This window comes from Puntigrus tetrazona, chromosome 19, assembly GCF_018831695.1.
Source record: "Puntigrus tetrazona isolate hp1 chromosome 19, ASM1883169v1, whole genome shotgun sequence".
In the NCBI taxonomy this organism is placed as follows: Eukaryota; Metazoa; Chordata; class Actinopteri; order Cypriniformes; family Cyprinidae; genus Puntigrus; species Puntigrus tetrazona.
Genome location: NC_056717.1, coordinates 10,343,134 through 10,363,810, shown reverse-complemented (window position 1 = coordinate 10,363,810; position 20,677 = coordinate 10,343,134). Strand labels below are relative to the sequence as shown.

The window sequence follows — 20,677 nt, the reverse complement described above, 5'->3', positions numbered from 1 at the left end:
AGTGCTAACTCAACTGATGAAATCTCAGGAGGAATCGCTTTCTAACCATCTGAACACCATTAATGATATACTATAGGCTTTCACAGCTTTTGTGAAAAGACCGTCCCGCTTCAGACAAGATGTCCATCCCTAGCATAACATTTTAGAAGCTGGCAGAAGAGGTTTACAGCTCATTGCAAACCGTTAAGCAACGCTGAATCGCCTCATTTCATTCTAAAGAGACTGAGAAAATCACAGGCTGAGACATTTGGGGCACGGTCTGCATTTGTGATGAGATTAGTAACTTCAATTAGCATTTAATAAATGGACTATTGTTGCTTCAGCAGCACCACTGAAATGCACAGCAGCAGTTGTTGAGCTGGTGTGAGATGTGTGGAAATACATTATGCACCTCAGTTATGGGATGAATAATTAAAATCGCAACATTTGCAGCATGCACGTCATGTTACAAAAAAAAAAACTTTTGCTAGGTAGCGAAACCCTTCTCGGCCCTCAATTCAAACTGCTCACAAATAACAAAAAGCCAAAAATGACAGAAAGCTGAAAGTTTTTAAATGTTTCCAGATTGTGCAAAACTGAATAGATTTTATTAGAAAAAAAAAACAGGTAGCGGATATTTTTTATAATATAATATTTATAAAAATATTTATAATATTATGTATATTAATTATATTATATTACTATTACTATTAATATTGTAGTATAATATTTATTTCTAATACTAAGTAAATAATTAATAATATATTACATTCTGTTTATTATATTAAATATTACAATTAATGAATGATATAATACAATATAATAATACATTTAAAAGTACTAGAGTAACAGTAGCACAACCACGGATCTAACTAGGGTCAAACGATTAACATTACATTCATAAATGTTTTGTAGTTAATACATTTATTTTCAGGAAGTACAACAAAACCAGACATTTAAGTAAAATGTAATTATTTCAATTTCACTTTAGTGTTATCATTTTAATATTACACTAGACTAGATAAAACAGATGTGCTCTAAGAGCTACAAACCTGCTGCCTGTAATAACATGAATAATTAAAAAAAGACTAAATATAAAGGTAAAAGTGAAAATGGCAACAGTAATAAAATGAAAAGTATTGTGAGAGAGACACTCTGTGCCTCATTATTGTTGAAGGCAAAGACAAGAATATTCTCTCTCTCTCTCTCTCTCTCTCTCTCTCTCTCTCTCTCTCTCTCTCTCTCTCTCTCTCTCTCTCTCACTCTCTCACTCTCTCTCTCTCTCTCTCTCTCTCACTCTGTGATACTGACTCGCCAGTGGCTGCAGCAGTCAGTCCTGGGGTTGTAGTTTGGTATATTGCATGTACATGAACAGTTCTTCACTCAGAAGCGAGCGCGCGGGGAATAAGGCGAGGAACAGACGGAGGGATCTTTCAAACTAAACCAAACACGCGCTCGCAGTATCGAGAGACTCCCGGCGAACTCGGTGTTGTGGAGAGCGCTCGTGGGGGTCGGATCGGCGGGAATGGCTTCGTCTCCGTGCGGCGGTGGGAACTTTGACTGCGGGCTGGAGATCCAAACTCGCTCGGTGGAGCAAACACTCATCCCGCTCGTGTCTCAGGTGAGTCCGGATCAAGGAAACTTCTCGGTGGGGTCGTTAATCCTTCGAAACCCACAGCGACCGCTTAATGGACGAGTGAGGGATTTAAAACACAAACAACTTTCTGTATCATGTGTAAAGGTTAACTAGAACACCGACTGAACCCTCAACCGCAACGTTTCCCCCGGGGTTAACCACAGTTTCCGCCAAAATGCCATAACTACAGCGTTTAATAAACGCATTTTTGTTCATTTCTTTGAATTAGCAACCTTTTAATATTTGTGGTATTTTGCCGGAAACTGTTGAGAATTGAATGTCATGGAAGTGTGCTGCTTGTATTCTTAAAAGGTCTGAATGAATACGAAGTGAAACTTTTGGTTATTTGAGAAAGTGTGGTTCTCCATTAGGTTTCTGTCAAAAATTGTAAGGATTTTACTAAATTCAACAGTAATTCATTTATCACAATGCAATATGATTAACTGGAATCAATGCAGTTTCTTTATAACAAAATATATTTTGTATGTCAATTGTGTTGATTAATAGATTTAATTGTTCGATTAATTGAATCGCATCTTACTATTTCATACTGCCACCTCATAAAATAATATATTTCTCATTAGTTTAGGTTGGTTATTGCTTCCCTTGGCTGCAATTGCGTGCCTTATTTATTTTTAATAGATTTTCTACCTGCAGGTGAATTTAGACAATTTCGTACACGGGCACAAATTTTGTGGAGACGAGTGTTGCGTTGCTGTGAATTGATCATAACCCAATTCTGCGCTTCCTAAAACCAGCTACAGCCTTCAGCCTGCGGTTAGTTGTTAAGTGTATGACATGAAATTGAAATGTGTGAACGAAGAACAGCAAAAGAAAGGAGAATAATAATAGCGCTACTTAGATCCCCGCATTGTTATTTGGAGCATCAACATGAATTTGATTCGGAACTAATTAATGAGCCGAAGTTGTTGTGTTTTTCACTGTATGAATTCGTATGGAATTGCAATTTCATAAAATAGTTACACATAATATAGTGCTGGGAATGCACTCCTGAGCAATACCGGAGAGAGAATGTTGGATTGATAGAAGCAGTGAAACATTTCAGTGCTCTTAAAGCACTATAGTTGCCGCTGTAGTCTTGTAACTTGCAGTCTTTAGTAATTCACAGCTCACAGCTGCTGATTTTCATTCCTCATTAAATAACAGGATTCACCTAGGTGATGGTGACATAACTATGCATACCATATGTGTGATGTTCTGAAAAAGCAGAGTGTTTTGATTCAGAAGCTTCTGTGAGAAATCTGTTTCCATGTGATTTTCTTTTTTACATGCATAACTGTCATGCTGTCAAACCCCCTCCAATGCATTTGCAATTGCGATCTGGCATTATTAAAATGTATTTTTATTTTGCCCTTTTACCCCACAACCTTATAGAAAAGATGCGCTTTAGAGAACGGATGTGCCATTCTCGGTGAATTACTAGTTGGTTTAGTGTTGTGATGGGAGATGATTGCCGAAATGTCTTTTGAGAGTCTTTTTGAAAGTTTGCTAGTTAGTGGTGCCCACTAGGACGGCTGATGGTAATGAGGCTGAAAGGTCAGTGTTAGAAGACATGCTAATTGCCCATTCAATAGATCTTTGGGTAATGGGACTTCTTTCAGTGCTCTGGACAATAGATTGTCAAAGTGGTCTTGGTCAGAACCCTTCCCCCAACTACAGTTTTATTGATGACCATATACAAGCGCCAAATTACCTGTATGTTTGGTGTAGTTAAAATGTAGTAAGTACGGCTGTAGTTTCCAAACACTTTCCAAAAAATGAGGTGGTGGTTCGATTTGTTTCATGAGGATTTGAGCTGAATCAAAAATACAGAATTTGCATTAATTGTGTTGCATGATTTTTGAATTTGAAAGTGCTGTTAACATCTGAGGCTATAAGACTGTGACGGACAGGAGGTTGAGTGCAGAGGTCAGATCCTGTGTTCTCTCTATAGGGACTGAGCATAATAATGGGAATGAGAATGAAAGCTTCATGTTGGCCAGAAAGCTAGGGCTTTCAAAGCTTATTTAGTGAATCATTTTCACAGTTGTGATATTGAGCATCCTCATGCATGGGCATACAGAGAGGCTTGATCTCCCCCCCGGTTATCCTTTCTGTTATCAGTCTTACTTTCACAACTGTGTAATTACTGCTGTTATCCTCTCAGGCCAAGATCAGCCTGTCTGTGTTTTTGCCTGTTGGCTCACTCAGGCATCATATTTGAGAACTTGATTATTGCTGAGAAGCTTCTTCTCATTTTATTAAAGGAACACTCCACTTTTTTGGGGAAATAGGCTTGTTCTCCAACTCCCCCAGAGTTAATAAGTTATATCATGCAGCACCTGTGCGGTCTTAGTACACGATACAACTACAGAAGAGTCAAGTTTTAAATATTGAAACACTTTGGTAATTTTTTTTTAATGCAATGCTACTGGTCTAACAGGATTTGAATGATCTATGCTAAGCTATGCTAAAAGTTCTTTCACCAGGCCGGGAGATCAGCTGAATAGATTACAAAACAGTAAAACTCAACTTATTAGCTCAGGGGGACTTAGAGAGTCTATTTCCAAAAAAACAACAACTGTTCCTTTAAGCTGCAATTGCTATATTGCCATCGAAAATGGTCAGTGTTGGTCATTTTTAGTCTGGATATATTACATTTTTGCAAACACATCTTCTATTATGTAATTTTAGTAATATTTATTTATTTATATACTTTTTGTAATATTTATTTATTTTTGAAGTGTATGGAATTAACAATGTTAGACTGATGTTGGTATAATGAAGAAAAAAGAATCATTGTAATCATTGAATCATCATAAAATAATGTCCAGGAAAATACTTTTGTATGGGGTGAACAAAAGCCAGTAAAATGTAGTAAAATTGTTGTGTGACAAAATAAAAATGTAAGATTATTTATTAAACAATAAATGATTTGTGTATAAAATGATGTGAAACCTTTTGAACACACTGACTTGACTTATATGTGCTGTAATGGCTAATAAAAAGGCAGAACAATCATAATAGTTCATAGTTCATCATAATATTTTCAGTATGTGCAACGGTCTTGGATTTTTGAGCCAAAGCCAGGACAGGATTTATGAAATTACAAAGTCTTTGATCTGATTAGAATGCTTTTAAACTCCTGTGACAAGAAGCCTTGTTATTACATATTTGTGCTAGCCATGTTCTTATTCTGCAGGACTAAGGGTTGTTTTTCAGAAAAGATTTGAGCAGTAATTGGCTGGAAATACTTTCTTGAGCGCTTGTGCTTTTGTAAGCTCTGTGCCATCCGCACTTTTGTGAACCTCTGAAAGTTTATGGAAGTGAGAGATTTTTTTGTGTGTTAAGTACACAGTTGAGCCAGAGTTACATTTCATTTCCAATCCTCTGTTCCTCTCATGAGCTAGGTTAGTAAAGGGCTACAAAACTGTACCGTAAAAACATATCACATACGTAACTGCATGGAAAATATCAAAACTGAGATGAGTTACATAATCACAAGAGAACTTCTGTTGGAGGAAATTGCATCACAAGGAGCACTGTTAAGATAATAGATCAGCTACGAGCAGAAAGTGTAAGCCTGGTGCCTCCTGTAGAGATGGTGACAAGAAAGATGGATGAATGTGTGCTCGGTGTAAACTGCTTAGGATTAAAGGGCCAAATACCCTTCAGAGCAAGAACAAAGCAAGCTTCATGTTCAGTATGTGCAAACTTATGTATATGTGATGGCATGTTCTGTGTGTTTACTTGGCTGCATGTAGTCCTTTGTGTTCCATGTGTTTGTTTAACCAGTGGAGGTGTAAAAAAAGGAAGCCAGAACTGATAAGAGTGGTATTGTGAACTACAACCCCCATCCAGAATCTTCTGTAGCTGTAACTGATCTAACATACCATTCACACCATGGCACATTTAAGTGACTGTGTTTTTTTTTTTGTAAAAATGTATGACCGTCACTGCATTAGGAAATATCAAAATCAAGTTGTATTTACTTTCAGGAACAACAAACACACGGTTATAAAAAAAACTACCAGGGGCTCCTATAAACAAACTTATAGGAGGTAAGACAAACAATTAAAATAATTAAAATTAAGTTCTACACAAATTGGGTATTATTTTTTAAAATGTCCAGTTTTTGTTTTGTTAAAGAAAATATAGTTCAATAAACATGAGGAAGCACACATTAACACAAATCAATGTATTGATTATTTCTGTTAATAAAGTTTTGTAATATAGAGAGCCTTTGATTATTTTATCTGACAACGGAGGAGCCTTCAAGTCATAAAGAGTCAAAACCAGTTTTAAATGATACCACCTTAAGTATTCAGACCCTTTCTGATTGGCATGTAGTTCTAAACCTTTATTATTACGAATATTTCATTCCTTTGTCCATACCACGAAAGACACTGGACTCTATTGAGATTTATTGTATAGACACAAAACAACACTGTGCCTAAAGGGGTTTTCACCTCTTAATAGTTATAATTTGGTTTTATTTGAGAGCACAGATCTCATGTCAGAAAGGTTTGATCACTCTTTGTTGATTCTATGACTAGGTACCTTTCATGATCATTCTGAGATTCGTCTGGTTTTCACAGCATTTGGTAATTCATAGCCTGTAGGCATAACCTTTCCGAGGCGGCTCTCAGAAGTTGCCCGTCTGATCAGGGGTTCAGCATACCCCTCAGTTTGAGTTTCTGCATCAGTGACAGCTTGGCTGTGCTCCAGGCTGTATTTACGTTACTTGGCTACGGGACCTGTCATTGAGCAGGAAGAGATCTTAATCACCGCATAAGTTTGATGGCATTCTTCTTCCCTAAGCTCATGCTAGGTTCAGGGAAAATTCTGGGAAAGAGGTGGACTCCCTCTGCCCCCCACTGTCTCGCTGTCACCACTGATCTTAGGGCTCACGGGTAATACTCACGGACAAAGAAACTGTCAGTTCGAAGAACAGGTCAGCTACATTTAGTGTTTCCTGTTTTTTTTTCTATTCTAGCTTGCCGTGCTAACAATGTATCACTCTTTGGTCTTTACATAACACTGGACAGCACATAGAGATAATGAATCTCTCTGTATGTGAGGTTGAGCATTCATTTGTATTTTCTGCCATGTTCACTGGCACAGGGACAGATGCTGGCTCAAGTTGCTCTGCTTATGGAATGTGAGGGGCTCGTGACAAAATACCCACTTACCTTAACAGTAATTACAAAAGGCTCATTATTCTTCTGTACTGTACAGTGGCTTGTATTCTCTAACCGAGACAACAGCGAAACTAGAGCAAGTACTCAACCTCTCTAGACAACAACAAATCAACACAAGCAATGGTATTGATGCGGTACCTCCTGTATAATGATTTTATAAGAAAACGGTGAGCAGAGCTGAGTCCCCTTTAAGTGGCCTCTCTCACTTTAGAAGGAGATTTTAATGACCTCAAGAATTTCACATGGTCAGTTTGGGATATTTCTAAGGTTTCAGCCTGGAGGAGCTCAAATGTTATGAGACGTTACCTTTTTAGTAACCCATCACCTGACCTGTGACATCCATCACCTGAACAGGATCGAAAACCTTGAGGGGTAACATTAAAGGAATGCCTAGGTCATATTTCACCCCCCACCCCCCATATATATTTCTGTTTTTTGCATTTTGACACTATTTTCAAGACAGTTAGCTTAAAGAATTCAAGCAGTAGCAAGTTTTAAAGGATTAGTTAACTTCCAGAATAATAATTTACTCACCCCCATGTTATCCAAAATGTTCATGTCTTTCTTTCTTCAGTCAAAAAACCATTCCAGGATTGTTCTTCATATAGCTGACTTCAATGGGAGCCAATGGGTTGAAGGTCTAAATTGCTGCAAAGGACACTACATGATCCCAGCGAGGAATAAGGATGTTATCTAGCAAAAACAAAAAATGTAATGTAATGCATACATTTTGTGGATGCACATTATAGAGCTAGTACAAGATGAGCATTTGTGGTTAAAAAGTAAATGACTGATAATTTCACTAGATAAGCCCCTTACTCCTCAGCTGGGTTCGTGTAGAGCTCTTTGAAACTAGACTGAAATGGCAATTAAGACCTTCAGCCCACTGGGTCTCATTGATGTCCACTATATGTAGAAAAATCCTGGAATGTTTTCCTCAAAAACCTTAATTGTTTTCGAACGAAGAAAGAAAGACATGTATATCTTGGATAACGTGGGTGTGAGCAATTAACCAGGACATTTTTATTCTACAAGTGAACTAATCCTTTAAGTACATGCCATTGTGCTGCATTTCATTTCTTTTTAAAAAAATTGCTTAATTTGCATGACAATAATGTCTTTATTTCTGAGATTCACTCATTGGTCCTTTTGCTTAGACCAGTAGACTGCTTCCTCCTCTGCATTAAAGGGTCAAAGTTTGTCTGGTTAGCTGGTCTCATTAGCTCCTGCTGGTAGATTTTGTACATCATATGACTGCAAAAGCATACTTCTGGGCAACCCGCACTAGCTCAGCAACTGCCAATGAGATTAATGGGTATGCTAACTGATGGCTTTATCTAGTTATTCTAGGCCTCCTTGCTCTGCTCTCAAACCGGTGATTCTCTCACCTGTTGAGTTCTTTGTTCCTCCAGGAGGCTCATGATCCCAAAGCTCTGCTTAAATAAATCACCTGATACCAGCACAATGTGCTAGAGTCTTTGTGAAAGCATTTACCTTTGCGTGTCTGTTGAGGTGCTGAAGTTCCAGACAGGTCTTGGTGAAACCGTCATCATTTAAATGCATAGGCCTGAAAAGACCCCAGTGAAATGTAAATCTGCTCAGTAGACCATTCTGCTAGATTTTCTAAAAAATTTAAAAGAAGCTTTCTAAACTACAAAAAGGAGTTCATTATTTCAATAGACTTTTTTTGAGCCGTTCAGACGGTAATTAGATCAGATCTAACCTAAGAAGCTTTTTAGAAGAAAGTCTTAGAGCGGCACCCTTAATCATGGCTTGTCATGGGTATGTTGACTTTAAAGTGGTTAAAAGCACAGATACGTCACCTGGTCAAAAAGGGAAACGCTCTGAATGTTTTTGAAATTAGGTGGTGCATTGTAAATGTCTTGTGGCATGCGGACTGTTGCCAGAGCTCACAAATAAAAGTTTGTTTTTGTGTACGTCTGCCATAAAAGGCAGTGAAAAAGTGAATATTTTGGCATGACAGCAAGGAGGAGACTGCTTTTCCTTTTGATTCTCTCAGATGGTGTATCTCTCAACACTCCCTCCATTAGGAAAATCTAAATGCAACTCCTTGTGGTAATTACTTCCATCAATCACGTCAATGTTGAGCTAAAGGGATTCGTGCTTCACACCCCTACTGTTGGCCAGATAAATCCTGATAATGCTATATTAATGATGCTACAGTTAGCCTTCGCAGCTGTCTTCTTACACTGACTGATGTTCCTGAATGTTACTTACACTTTGCATCCAAGAAGCACTAAAAGACCTGGAAAGAGCTAAGTGTTCTTTTTTTAATTTTATGCTCATCTAGCACCACGGGTTGGACTGAGGTTAAAATTCAGCCCTGGAAAAATCTGGCCAATCCAGCCCACAAGTTTCTCATGAATGTTTTGCTAGGTTATAGGGCCTTAAATTGGAGTAAATAAATAAAAAAAGAACAGAAACGTATAATGATCGATACCACTGCATTCTTAATAATAAACTCAATCATGCATTTTTGTCACACAGAAAGGAGCTTAAGAGTAAAATAATGATTCTGAGCTAGAATGCAGGTCATGTACTGATATTCTGTCATTTCCTCACTCTCTTGTTGTTTCAAACTCATATGACTTCTGTGGAACCCAAAAGAAGATAATTTGTAGAATGTTATCCAACCACTTTGGTTACCCTTGATTTCTACTGTTTTCTACTGTCCGTATACTGTACAGAAACTAAACAGTGGAAATAAAAAAAAAAAAACTTGCTGTAATTTAAAAACAGCGGCTAATATCATGGAGATCCATATCCATATAAGTTGTCCAGCATCTTTTGCATATTTGAACTCTTTCCAGCAGTTACTGTATGATTTTGAGATCCATCTTTTCACACTGAGGAAAATTATGGGACTCAAACGCAACTATTAAAAAAAAGTTTCAAACATTCAGTGATGCTACTGAAGGGAATATGATGCATTAAGAGCTTGGGGGGTGAGAATGTATGAAGCAGAGCTCACAGCAAAGTCATTTTTAAACCAAGCAGCTTGCAAAATAATGAATCCATGTGATCATCTTCATTCCGTTGCAAAATCTGTGTAGGAAAATCTTTCACCTTTCCACCAAATCATGTATGCCAGCAACAGCCATTTTAGGATTTTTTGAGTTGGTCTTAGTGACATAGGAGTCCTTTTCACTAACGATGCATAGGTTTAGGCTAGTTTAGTGCCAAGGTGTTTTCCAATAAGCAGGCTGACTTCATGACAATCTGGCAACGGTCACAGGACCTGGTTGGTCTAGGAGGCTACTTTTACATCTTTATGGCCTCTCAGGGTGACAGGTGGGAACATTAAAGTGACAGCAGACTCCAGTTCATTACTTTCATGCTATTCCACACTCTTATGCAATTATTATCCTTTCCAAGTAGAATTTTTAAAGAAATCATTAGTTATTACAGTTATGCAAGACATGGTTTTTCAAGCATGTCATATGTTTCAGCCCCTCTGTGTGTGTGTGTGTGTGTGTGTGTGTGTGTGTGTAAGGTACATTTCACTGTGCAAACACTGGTGTGGTCACCACATTCCTCAATGAAGCTTATGTTTCATCACTCTCACTGGATGAACGAGAATGTTTATGTGTGGCCAGTGGGTGTCTCACTTAGTGTTAGGAGAGAACAGGGCTATAGGTTAACCTTTCCATGACTAGACTTGGATACACACTTAGTTATGTGTAATGAGGGATGTATTGACATTGGAGGGCTACATGAACTGCCTGCGGTCTACCCATAACTAATACTGTTATCTGAAGCTAATCTGGTTTGCTTTTCCAATGAAGGAACATGTAACTTTTCCATCAACATCAGTTTTAAACTTTTAGAAGGCAACAAAAAATGAAAATACTAAATCTAAAAAAACATTACATTTCACAATTGCACCTTTTGTTTCTCATAATTTTCCCATAATAATTAACCTCATAATTGCAGTTTCATATACAACAGTGTTGCGTTATACAATTTTATATTTCAATATGACTCACAAAATTTAATTTAATTTGCCTTAACGGTGTCTTTATGTTGGGACTTGTTGGTTATTTTAGTTCATAATTGCCTGTTTATTTTTTTTTTACTTTGCCTTGAAACTTATTTCAGTAGATCCTTGCAGTGCCATTTAAAATCAACATGATATCATGATCTCCTTTCTGGAATGATACATCTACTTTCAAGATCCAGTCAATTCCAAATAGATTAAATCAGGCCGTTTCCAAGCAAGTTCACTTTAAGACTTCATTGCCTTCTTCTCACGTATGGTTTCAGAACTGTGAAGTGCAATGATTAATCTTTTCTTTACTCCATCAGTTTGTAGTACCACCTGTCTCATTCAGCCCTGACATCATATCAATATTACATTTCCAGTTCAGGCCGATCTTAATTGATTTCCTAAGAGATTAGCAGATTAAAAACAATGGATTGGAATGAAAATCTTGATTGATGGTTGGTGGCCTTTTCTAAGATACTGCCTTTCTGTCGTAACGCACCAGAGCTTCCCTCTTGATGGTGCTTTACATGGACACCTCGTTCACCAGGGATGAACTTTTTGAAATAGACTTCTGCGGTCTTTTTCTAAAAACGTGATTAAAAAAAAAAACAATAAAATGGGGTGATAATTGCAATTTGGTGTTGTCTTCATTTAGACACTCTGGGTGATAATGAATTGGACAGAAAGAGGTCAGTATTGATTTTCACTCTTAGCAGGCAACCCTCAAAGTAGGCTAACTCAAGTGGAATATAGTTGAAGTTGGTTGATCGGTGTTCTTTTTATGAACATTTCCATTAAGCAGATCAGATTTTAAGGTTAAAGCTAGGTTTGGTGCCTGAACATCTTTCACAGCTACCTTATTTAAGACTGTTTGTTTAAGGACTAACAAAAGATGTTGATTGAGGATCACGTCCAACTTGGCAAATCAAGTTCACCCTGTTTATTCTGATTTATATGAAGTTACAGTATCATCATGTTTGACTTCAGCTTATTTTGAAGGTATGTTTGCTAAGATGTAGACTCCTTTAAAGCTTCTATTTATTGACATACCTTTGAGACCACACGTGCTGCAAGGAGATCAGCTTTCCTTTTATCCATTATGGCTCTGGAGTCATTTTTAAAATTCAGGCCGCATTAAAACCAGGCATACGTCTTAGGTAACAGTATGCCAGGGAGAAGGTGGAATCTATAGCCAAGACACACCCTCTCACATAATAAAACAAAAACCCACAACCCCTCATGAATTCAAAGACACAGCGTATTTTCATTCCACAAATCTACTCAGACACATATGGATGTGGTATAGTGAGAGTTTGGATGATGGCGGCATCGGAACAATGTGCACATGAGCTTTGAATGAATGCTTTTACAGAGTGTTTATAGTAGCAATAAAGCAAAGACAAAGAGAATAAAGGGCTCATTGTTTGTGGAATAGCTGTAAGACCACAATAATTGCATTTTGTTCGGTTAAAGGTAGTTCTTTGATGCGAGCTGTTATTTTATCATGCATTATCATGCAATAAACCCTCATCATTTTCTTTGAAGTTGTTCCAAGGTATCAATGTCAAATGGTACATATAGATGATTGCATGCATATACAATGGTATTTATGTTACATACTCATAGACTGATGAAGAATACTATGGAAAGACCATTTATAGTGCTTACATGAATGGCTTAAGATTGGCATTTTAATATTGGCACTGAAGTAATTGCTGACCTATAATCTCATTGTTTTTGATGACCTTGCTAATTAAAATGGCCTTGTTTTTGACCAGGTGTATTGAGTTTCTGCTTGTGTGACACTTAATAGTGTACATGCTCATTAAAAATCTCCATATCCCATTTATACCACAAAAATGCCGTTGATTCATTTTATACTGTAATTTCTGGCTCTCCCATCTGACTTGTAGGCACAAGTTAAGCTCTTTTTAATAATTAATTGCTGGCATTAAAGATGAATGTGATGCTAGCTATATGAGTATCCACTTATCAGTAACTGAGCAGCTGGGCAGCCCTGCACATTTCACACAAACGTTTCGATGAAATCAGCCGTTGCACATCTGAAAAATAAGACCAGAATTCTTGAAAGAACCCCTTAGGACTATGTTCAACTTCTGTAAATTTGTATGAACTGAAGTTTTAGTTAAACTTGGTATACTTTGTCTCTATTTGGTGTACAGTTTGTCTCTGTTACCTTAAGCAGATTTCCTCCATCAAATAAGAGGGCAAACAAGAGTTTGTTTCTCTCCTCATGCCTCATCAGTCCGGGCAGATGATGGGGCATGACAGCCGAAGAGAATGGGCGAAGCACGAGTCCTTAAGGTCCCCTCCGCCCGCTAATACTCTTTAAACAGAAATAGCCTGTGCTCTTCCCACACTCTGCAGTGAGTCACCAGCGAAAACACACCAGCGTGACATTGTGTTATCTCTCTTACCGAGAGACCAGCCATTGTTCCCAACATCCACTACTGCTCAAAGGTTTAGAGTCAGAAGGTTTTTTTTTTTTTGGTGAAATAAATTAATATTGCAATTTATAATATACGCTGCTTTTTTTAAAGCTTTCTTCTCCGAAGCATCACTAAATATTGTAATGATTTCTGAAGGGTCATGTGGAGACTGAAGTAACGACTGCAGTAAAGCAATGACTTCAGCTTGGCATCATAGGAATAAATCACATTTTGAAATATGTGAAAATTGTAAATAGTTATTTTAAATGCTATTAACATTTCGCAATATCAATGCATTTTTGATCAAATAATTGCAGCTTTGGTTAGCATTAGAGAGATATCTTAAAAGAAAATCGTCTTACTTAGCCCAAACTTGTAGTTGAGTCATCTTATGTTGTGCTGTTGGAAACCTCCCTGGGCTGCATTTGGAAATTCTCAAACTAATGGCTAATTTGTCGTTTGGCTGACGCTTTTATCCAAATCAATTTATGGTACCCTTATTGCAGGAACATTCTGTGAGGTTAAGTGTCTTACCCCGTGAAGCATTGTAATTTTAAGTTGTCTTCTCAGCCTGGAGGCTTGACAAGATTGAATATAGCTGGCTGCAAATTAAACAGATAAGAAAACTTCATTCTTTAGGGAAACTTTGTCTTAGGAAGTAGCGATTGTATCTTAGTTTCTTTAAGCATTTGTGACTGGGTTAGTGAAGACTGAAACAGTTGGTCTAGCACATTAAATATTAAAAAATGAAGTCTCAGGGGCAATGTAGTGAAGAACTGGAAAGTGGAGTCACGTCAAGTAATCTTTAAAAATACTAATAATTCTAAATTACTATTAATAAATCTCAAAATGAATATATAATTTTTTAATTAATGGTCGATTTTAGTTTTTAGGTTTTATTTATTTAGACACAATAGTTTAAAATTCTCAAGCATAACCCTTTCATAATTTCTATTATGCTGCTTGATTAGAAGCTGTTGATGGGCCATGAAAGTGTCCTATGCTGAGCATTTAATGTGGTACCTTTTTTTTTTTTTTTCCTTCTGCTTGTGTTTCTCTTGACTGACAACTCTGCATTTCTGAATTGCTGGCACAAAGTTTATTCCAAGGGTAGAGTAACATTCATACTTTACACTGTTAAGCCTTCTTTGAAACCTGAAAGACTTATTGTTACAGGATCCTCAGCATATCTCTATAAGCCCCCATAAAAGTGTTTGTACTACGGGGCCGTTGAATGCTTGAATCCGATTGGCTGACGCACATTCTAAGGCGTGCAGTTAGTTTCAGGGAACCAAACAGCGAACCTTGTTCCAGGCAGCTCTTTGACCACATTACATGACCATATCACTTTGCCAAATGGTTTATAGTCGACAACAAAAACAACAAACAAATAACTGAAACCCACTACGACAGACAAACAAACAAATAAATATAATAATCAATATGATAAAATGAACATGTTTTGCAATAAAATTACGTTTTACTTTGTACGGCAAACACATACTCTACCTCAGAGACACGCACACATTAACATATGCGCTATTGTTGTTAGCATTGTGGTTAGCACAACAACTAACCCTAACCCTAACCAACAACACCGCACTTCATATTTATTGTTGTTTGTATTTTGTATTCGTGCACTGATTTTGTTTGCACTAGTTTGCACACTGGGTTTTGCACTCTACTCCTTTGCTGTTTGCACTAGTCTGCACACTTTGCACTTTATGTGGCTAAGATCTTTTGTATTGTTTATTTTGTTGTAAGTGTGACTTCATGTAGCACCAGGTCCAGGAGAACTGAGAATGTACTGCACAGCTATATGTAGTTGAAATGACAATAAAAAGCCACTTGACTTGACTTGACTTGAACTTAAAAGCATCAACTTAAGAATGACTTGACTTCTCACAAGCGAGGTAACAACAGCACTGTTAGTGAAAAAATTAACTTAAAGTTCACTTTTGAGAGATTCACAGACTGAGGTAATTCACATTTTTTCTGTAGTATAAGCAGAATAACTGATGGCGGGCTGTTGAATTTATAGAAAAATAATGCACACCCAAAGTGTAATTCTCCACTTCATGTCATGGCCACATCATCACCTCAGGTGTGCATTATTTTTGAATAATTTAACGCCCCAAGTAACTTATTCTGTACTTCAATTAATATATTTTAATTTTTTTCCTATCAGTGTGACTGCTTTGTCATTTTACTTAAATATAAATCAGAAAAACTGTTGTTTTGACTATTTTTATTTTACTTTTCATTCTTTTAAGTTAAACACTTCCACATTGATTCATTGCAGTTGCATGACAAACAAGCGACCAGCACAACTTCAATATTTAGCTTATCCATAGCATCCAAATGTTTATTATAGAATGTCTTGATTGTATGTTGTATTTGCTTACATTGGAATGGTTTCATGAACACACGAGGATTACAGCTCCGTTATAATGCTGCTTGGCCGGTGTGTGGTGATCCGGAAATACATACTCATTTTCACCCACTATTGGGGCACCTGGTGCATGAACTCTGAGGACTCAACTATCATTTTTGTCGAAGCTGGAGGCGAGAATGGGTTTATGTGTACCGTACGTGACCTCTCACTTTCAGCCGAGCCATTAGAGGGTGAGAAGGAGATTTCTCATGACAGTCACACTAAGAAAAGATTTGCTATAGTGGGAAGATGTGATCCTCAGTTCAATAATAGTAAGGTATTTATTGCTAAATTAGATTTCTACATTTTCCTGTGCAAAACGTTCCATGGTTTTGCTTTGGAGTATGGAGGAGTTTTGAGAGTTTTGAGCTCATTGCTGTGTGATTGGTTTTTTTTTTTTTGTGTTCTGGGTAGTTCAAGGTGGTTTCTACGGCATTTTGGGTCATTAGGTGGCTGCATATTCCATAACAAAATGTATTCTGGTCCCTTGAATTAAAATATGTCTTTTTTTCTCAGAATTGTGGTATATAAACTCGGAATTGCAAGTTATAGAGTCCAGTTCTGAGGATAAAAAGACACGTTCTCAGAACTTTGTCACAAATCAGAACTTTATATCACAATTCTGACCTCATTTCTTAGAATGCCGAGTTTATATTTTGTAATTTTGTAATTCTTACTGAACAACTTCCAATTGCTAGTGTATATCACACAATTCTAAGAAATTGTGAGTATGTATTATGCAATTCTGAGAAAAAAGTTTAAAAAAAAGAAAAATGTCAGTGCTGGAAACAGACTTCCATACTCATCTGGCCACCTCAGCCCTATAATGCCACAAGTTGTATACAAGTTGTAATTGCTGTAAAAATGCATTTGTCACCTCTGAGTAGCATTAAACAGACAGTGCTTCTGTGCTGCCTTTGCAATGTAAAAGGCAAAAACAGCATTACAAAATGAAAAATTTTGATGTTAAAGAATGATCACGAGGATCAAAACCCTTCAGATTGACTTGGAGTGTTTGACCAGTTCTGCAAAAACCACAGTGTACCTCAGGATGCTTGTTCTGTGCTCTCTCCACCTTAATGTACCTCACCTTTGCCCTCTATTTAATGGTGTGCTCTTACAGTAATGACAAGGTCAGAGTGGCTGTGTGCTTTTGGTATTTGTGAGAGAAGTTTCAGTGAGCAGTCACGTTGCCAGCTCCCCCTCCCTCTCGAGCCGGTAATCACGCTTACATCAGAGCTGCAGAATGAAAGGGCTTTCTTGTGCTCCGCTGAATCCGCTGAATGAGCGTGGAGCAGTGAGGAGGACATGTACTGCAAAGAGATCTGGAAGCTTTTTATCACTCCCTGGGACACATGAATTTCAGACGACTATATATTTGAACTACAGCAGACCTTTTTAAGAATGTGTTAACCTCACTTGTGAAAGACAGAAATATCTTAATGCCCTTGATCGCATTGTGTATTTTTTATTAGTGCATGCTTTTGGTGTAACAGATGCTGCATCAGTGGGAAAATAAAAGCAATGTTGACATGATATTTGCAACGCCTTTTTACTTTTGTAATGAGATGCTTATGAACGTGATATTCAAAGTGAAAAATGTGTATAAGTGGGAGTTGATTTTATACATCAGGAATTGTGAAAAGCGGTCTTTATTTTAAATATGATATAAATATGAAGGGGCACCCTTTTTAATATATAGCTAGAGTTGTCTTTATAATTTTACATATAAAGAATAATATCAATGTAATATTATGTTTTTTATACAGTGTCAGGAAAAATATTAAGCATAGCATGTCTCTATTTTTTTATATATATTTTTTAAAGTATTGTTTTATTATTATTTTTTAATCTCACAGCTGTCCTAATGCCCAAACTAATAGACATATTAACATATCATATTAATTAAATCTGTTTACAGCATGCTATCTTTTTCCACTGCTCATTGTTAGAGTGTTTTTAATCATGATTTTTTTTATTCCTTACCGTAAAAAACTAGGTCTGTCAATATAATAAAATTACTGAGACAGACAGTTTAAAATTATAATAATATTAAATCTGGTAAATATTAAAAATAATCACATTTGGAAAAATAATTATAAAACCTAATTTGCATCATTATGTGGTGTTCACAGTGAGACCAGAAACATTTGTTGAGAAGTAATTATTTTATTTTTATCAGTCTAGTATATCTGGTCAAATCCCAAAAGATAGAATCAAATCCTCTCCTGTATGATTCCCTATATTATAGAATATTCTGCTTCATTCTCAAATGTGTTGTGATTGCTGTCTTCAAGGATATGGGCTGCAAACACAAAAGTGGCCCGTTCCAAATATGCGTTGTCTGGAAAGTGAAGAGCAACTGAGGTCACAAGCCTGATGTAACACCTTTGTACCCACAAGCACTTCCCTTCAAGTCCCTTTAGTGTCTTGTGTTTAGTGTACTGTAACTCACTGTGGATGATGGCGAGTAATGATAGTGAATGCTTACTACTATATTTTAGGTTGTGCCACTCCAAAACCATACATCTCGCTTTAACAGATGGCGTTAATGCAGAGCAAGTGTGGGTAAAATACAGTTAAACGCTGACCGTATAAAGAGTGATTAAATGGCAGAGCAGTTTGACATCCGTGCTGTTGTACAGCCAGTGATTCTTGGCAGGGCACAAAGCTCACCAATCACTGGGTATTATTAGCCCCAGCATTCCAACAGCACTATGTACTTCTTCTTCCCGTTTCCTTCCCATCTAATCATTCATCTCTCTGCTAAGGCACATCTGCGTTAAATCACAGTGAGAAGCAGCCCTGAATGTCTGGTGTATTGAGTTCGCAGGTACAGGAGACCACACTTTTCTGTCATATCAGCTCAGATGTAGTCTGCAAACACAGATAAAAGAGAACTTTCCCCATTGTGCTGACTTTTTCAAATAGTACACGTCTATGATAGAAAGTTGGAGCTGTATTAATCTCAGAATCTCTCCACATGACCTGAAGGTTTAAAAAAAAAATATGATTCATTTCTACTCTGCCAACTTGAACGGCTCTCGAGTTCATAGATATGCTGTATCTGCACATACATATTCACGGCCTTGATGTATTTTTTGCACATGATGAGCCGTTTTCCACGCCTGGGAAATTATGGTTCCACCTAATCTAATAACAACAAGACCACTTTAATATAGCATATCGTGCGTGTTAAATGGCTAAAACGCCAGGAATGCATGCAAAACAAATGTGGTGGTCTATGGCCTTCATGTGGAGCCTGAAGATATCCCACAATGGCCGGTATGCTTGTTCTTGCATGCCAAGGTAAAGCCACCCTTTTCTCATTAGCTTTTTGTTTTTATAGCAAGTTCAGTTACTTCTATGTACAGTGCACATGTGCTCTGGCTTCATGTTTGGCTCTCTGCCTGGCTTTAGCCAAACATTGTGCCATAATGAGTCCACAGGAGTAGATCAGTCAGTCTTTGTACATTGTTGACCCGTGGTACCTTATTACAAACCCCCCTGGTTTGATTTAAGTAGAGTCTGTGCTTTAATCACTATGAAGGGACCAGCAAAACAATTCCTTAGTTGGCCTCGGTCGTACGTTATTGCAAGAGGACCCCCGAGGTCATTTTAGCAATTAAAGATGGGGGAAACATCATTGACTTGCAGTATAGACGGATAGTAATTAAGTGATTTACATTGAAATTAAAGTACCAGTGTTTCTTAGTTTAATACCCCAGTCCCACCGGTATAGAGCTGCTAATGGGTTATTAGATATGCTATTCGTCCAGCAGCAGTATGTCTTCAATACTCATAGCACCATGGGTGTATGTATTGGAAGTAAGCAAGTTGCTGTACTTGCTTAGTGGCAGCAGCAATAATCTACAACAACAGCGATTGTTGTAGCAGATCTATTGTCATAATCATTACCATGCTAAAATCTTCTGAGAACTGTCGTAATAAAATAAAATAAAAATAAAAATGCATTTACAAAACTTGCATTTATTTACATTTAAGCATTTAGTCTCACTTATTATTATAAATATTATATATATATATATATATATATAACCCAGATAAATATATATCTATATAATTTTTCTGTTGTTTTTTTGTTTTAAATCTGATATCTCAGGTCAGAGTGGCATAATGGGAAGGCAAAGTGTGCACTTGTTGTTGGCTTTTAAATCTCAGCAGATGTATTGAGTCTGGGGATGCTCCCAAAGTGTTTTTCACTTTATGTCTGTAAGATGAGCTCATCCAGTCCTGTTTCAGTCACATTCAATAAGCAAAGTGCCAATGTGCCAGTTTCCTGTTCAGACCTGGCACTTGCTACCTGTTTTACTCTCTGGTCTTAATTATCAACCAGAGAACCCAATGTACCTTCATCTGGCCAATAGCAACGCAGACTGTTTTGTGCCCATTTTATCATGACCTCTTCTACTCCCTTGTGTAAAACTCACATCTATGCATCAACTAGTATCTAAAAGACCAAGGACATTGAGTTATGATAACATTTTTTGATTTAATGATGTAGATTTGAATTGAACTTCATCTTTAAACCATCTTATATTAGTAGGAATTATTCAGTAGAATTTTTAACTTGAAGACCGTCCTTTGGGATGCATCAAGATGATGGATGATAATGACTTAATTCCTAATATGATGTCAGACAAATGTTTAATTACTGTTAGTTTAAACAACTTTTGCCCTATGGCATGATTGAGTGAACTGTCATAATATCATAAAGTGTTTAAGTGTTTTTGGTACAAATATCTCAGAGCATTCAGATCATGCCAACTTACGTGATCACTTCTTAATTTTTTTTTTTTTTTAAATCATCCTTTTTTTTTTTTTTACCACTTTCATCTTTTATCTTCTTTCTGTCCTTTAACCCAGCGTGAGATTGAAAAAGAGTGTGATGGAGCTTTCGTCCTCCACAGGTACAGCTCTTGAAATTAAAAGGATCTCTTTCATCTTTCA

General features: G+C 37.1%; 1 protein-coding gene across 1 annotated transcript in view; it reads left to right on the top strand.

Moving 5' to 3' along the window:
* Nucleotides 1–1,283: 1,283 nt before the first annotated feature.
* Nucleotides 1,284–20,677, top strand: part of ctnnal1 (catenin (cadherin-associated protein), alpha-like 1) — a 46,907-nt gene continuing 27,513 nt past the window's right edge. The window contains 1 exon segment of the mRNA XM_043217967.1: nt 1,284–1,600. Within this exon segment, the coding sequence (XP_043073902.1) occupies nt 1,505–1,600 (96 nt within the window). The 5' untranslated portion in view covers nt 1,284–1,504.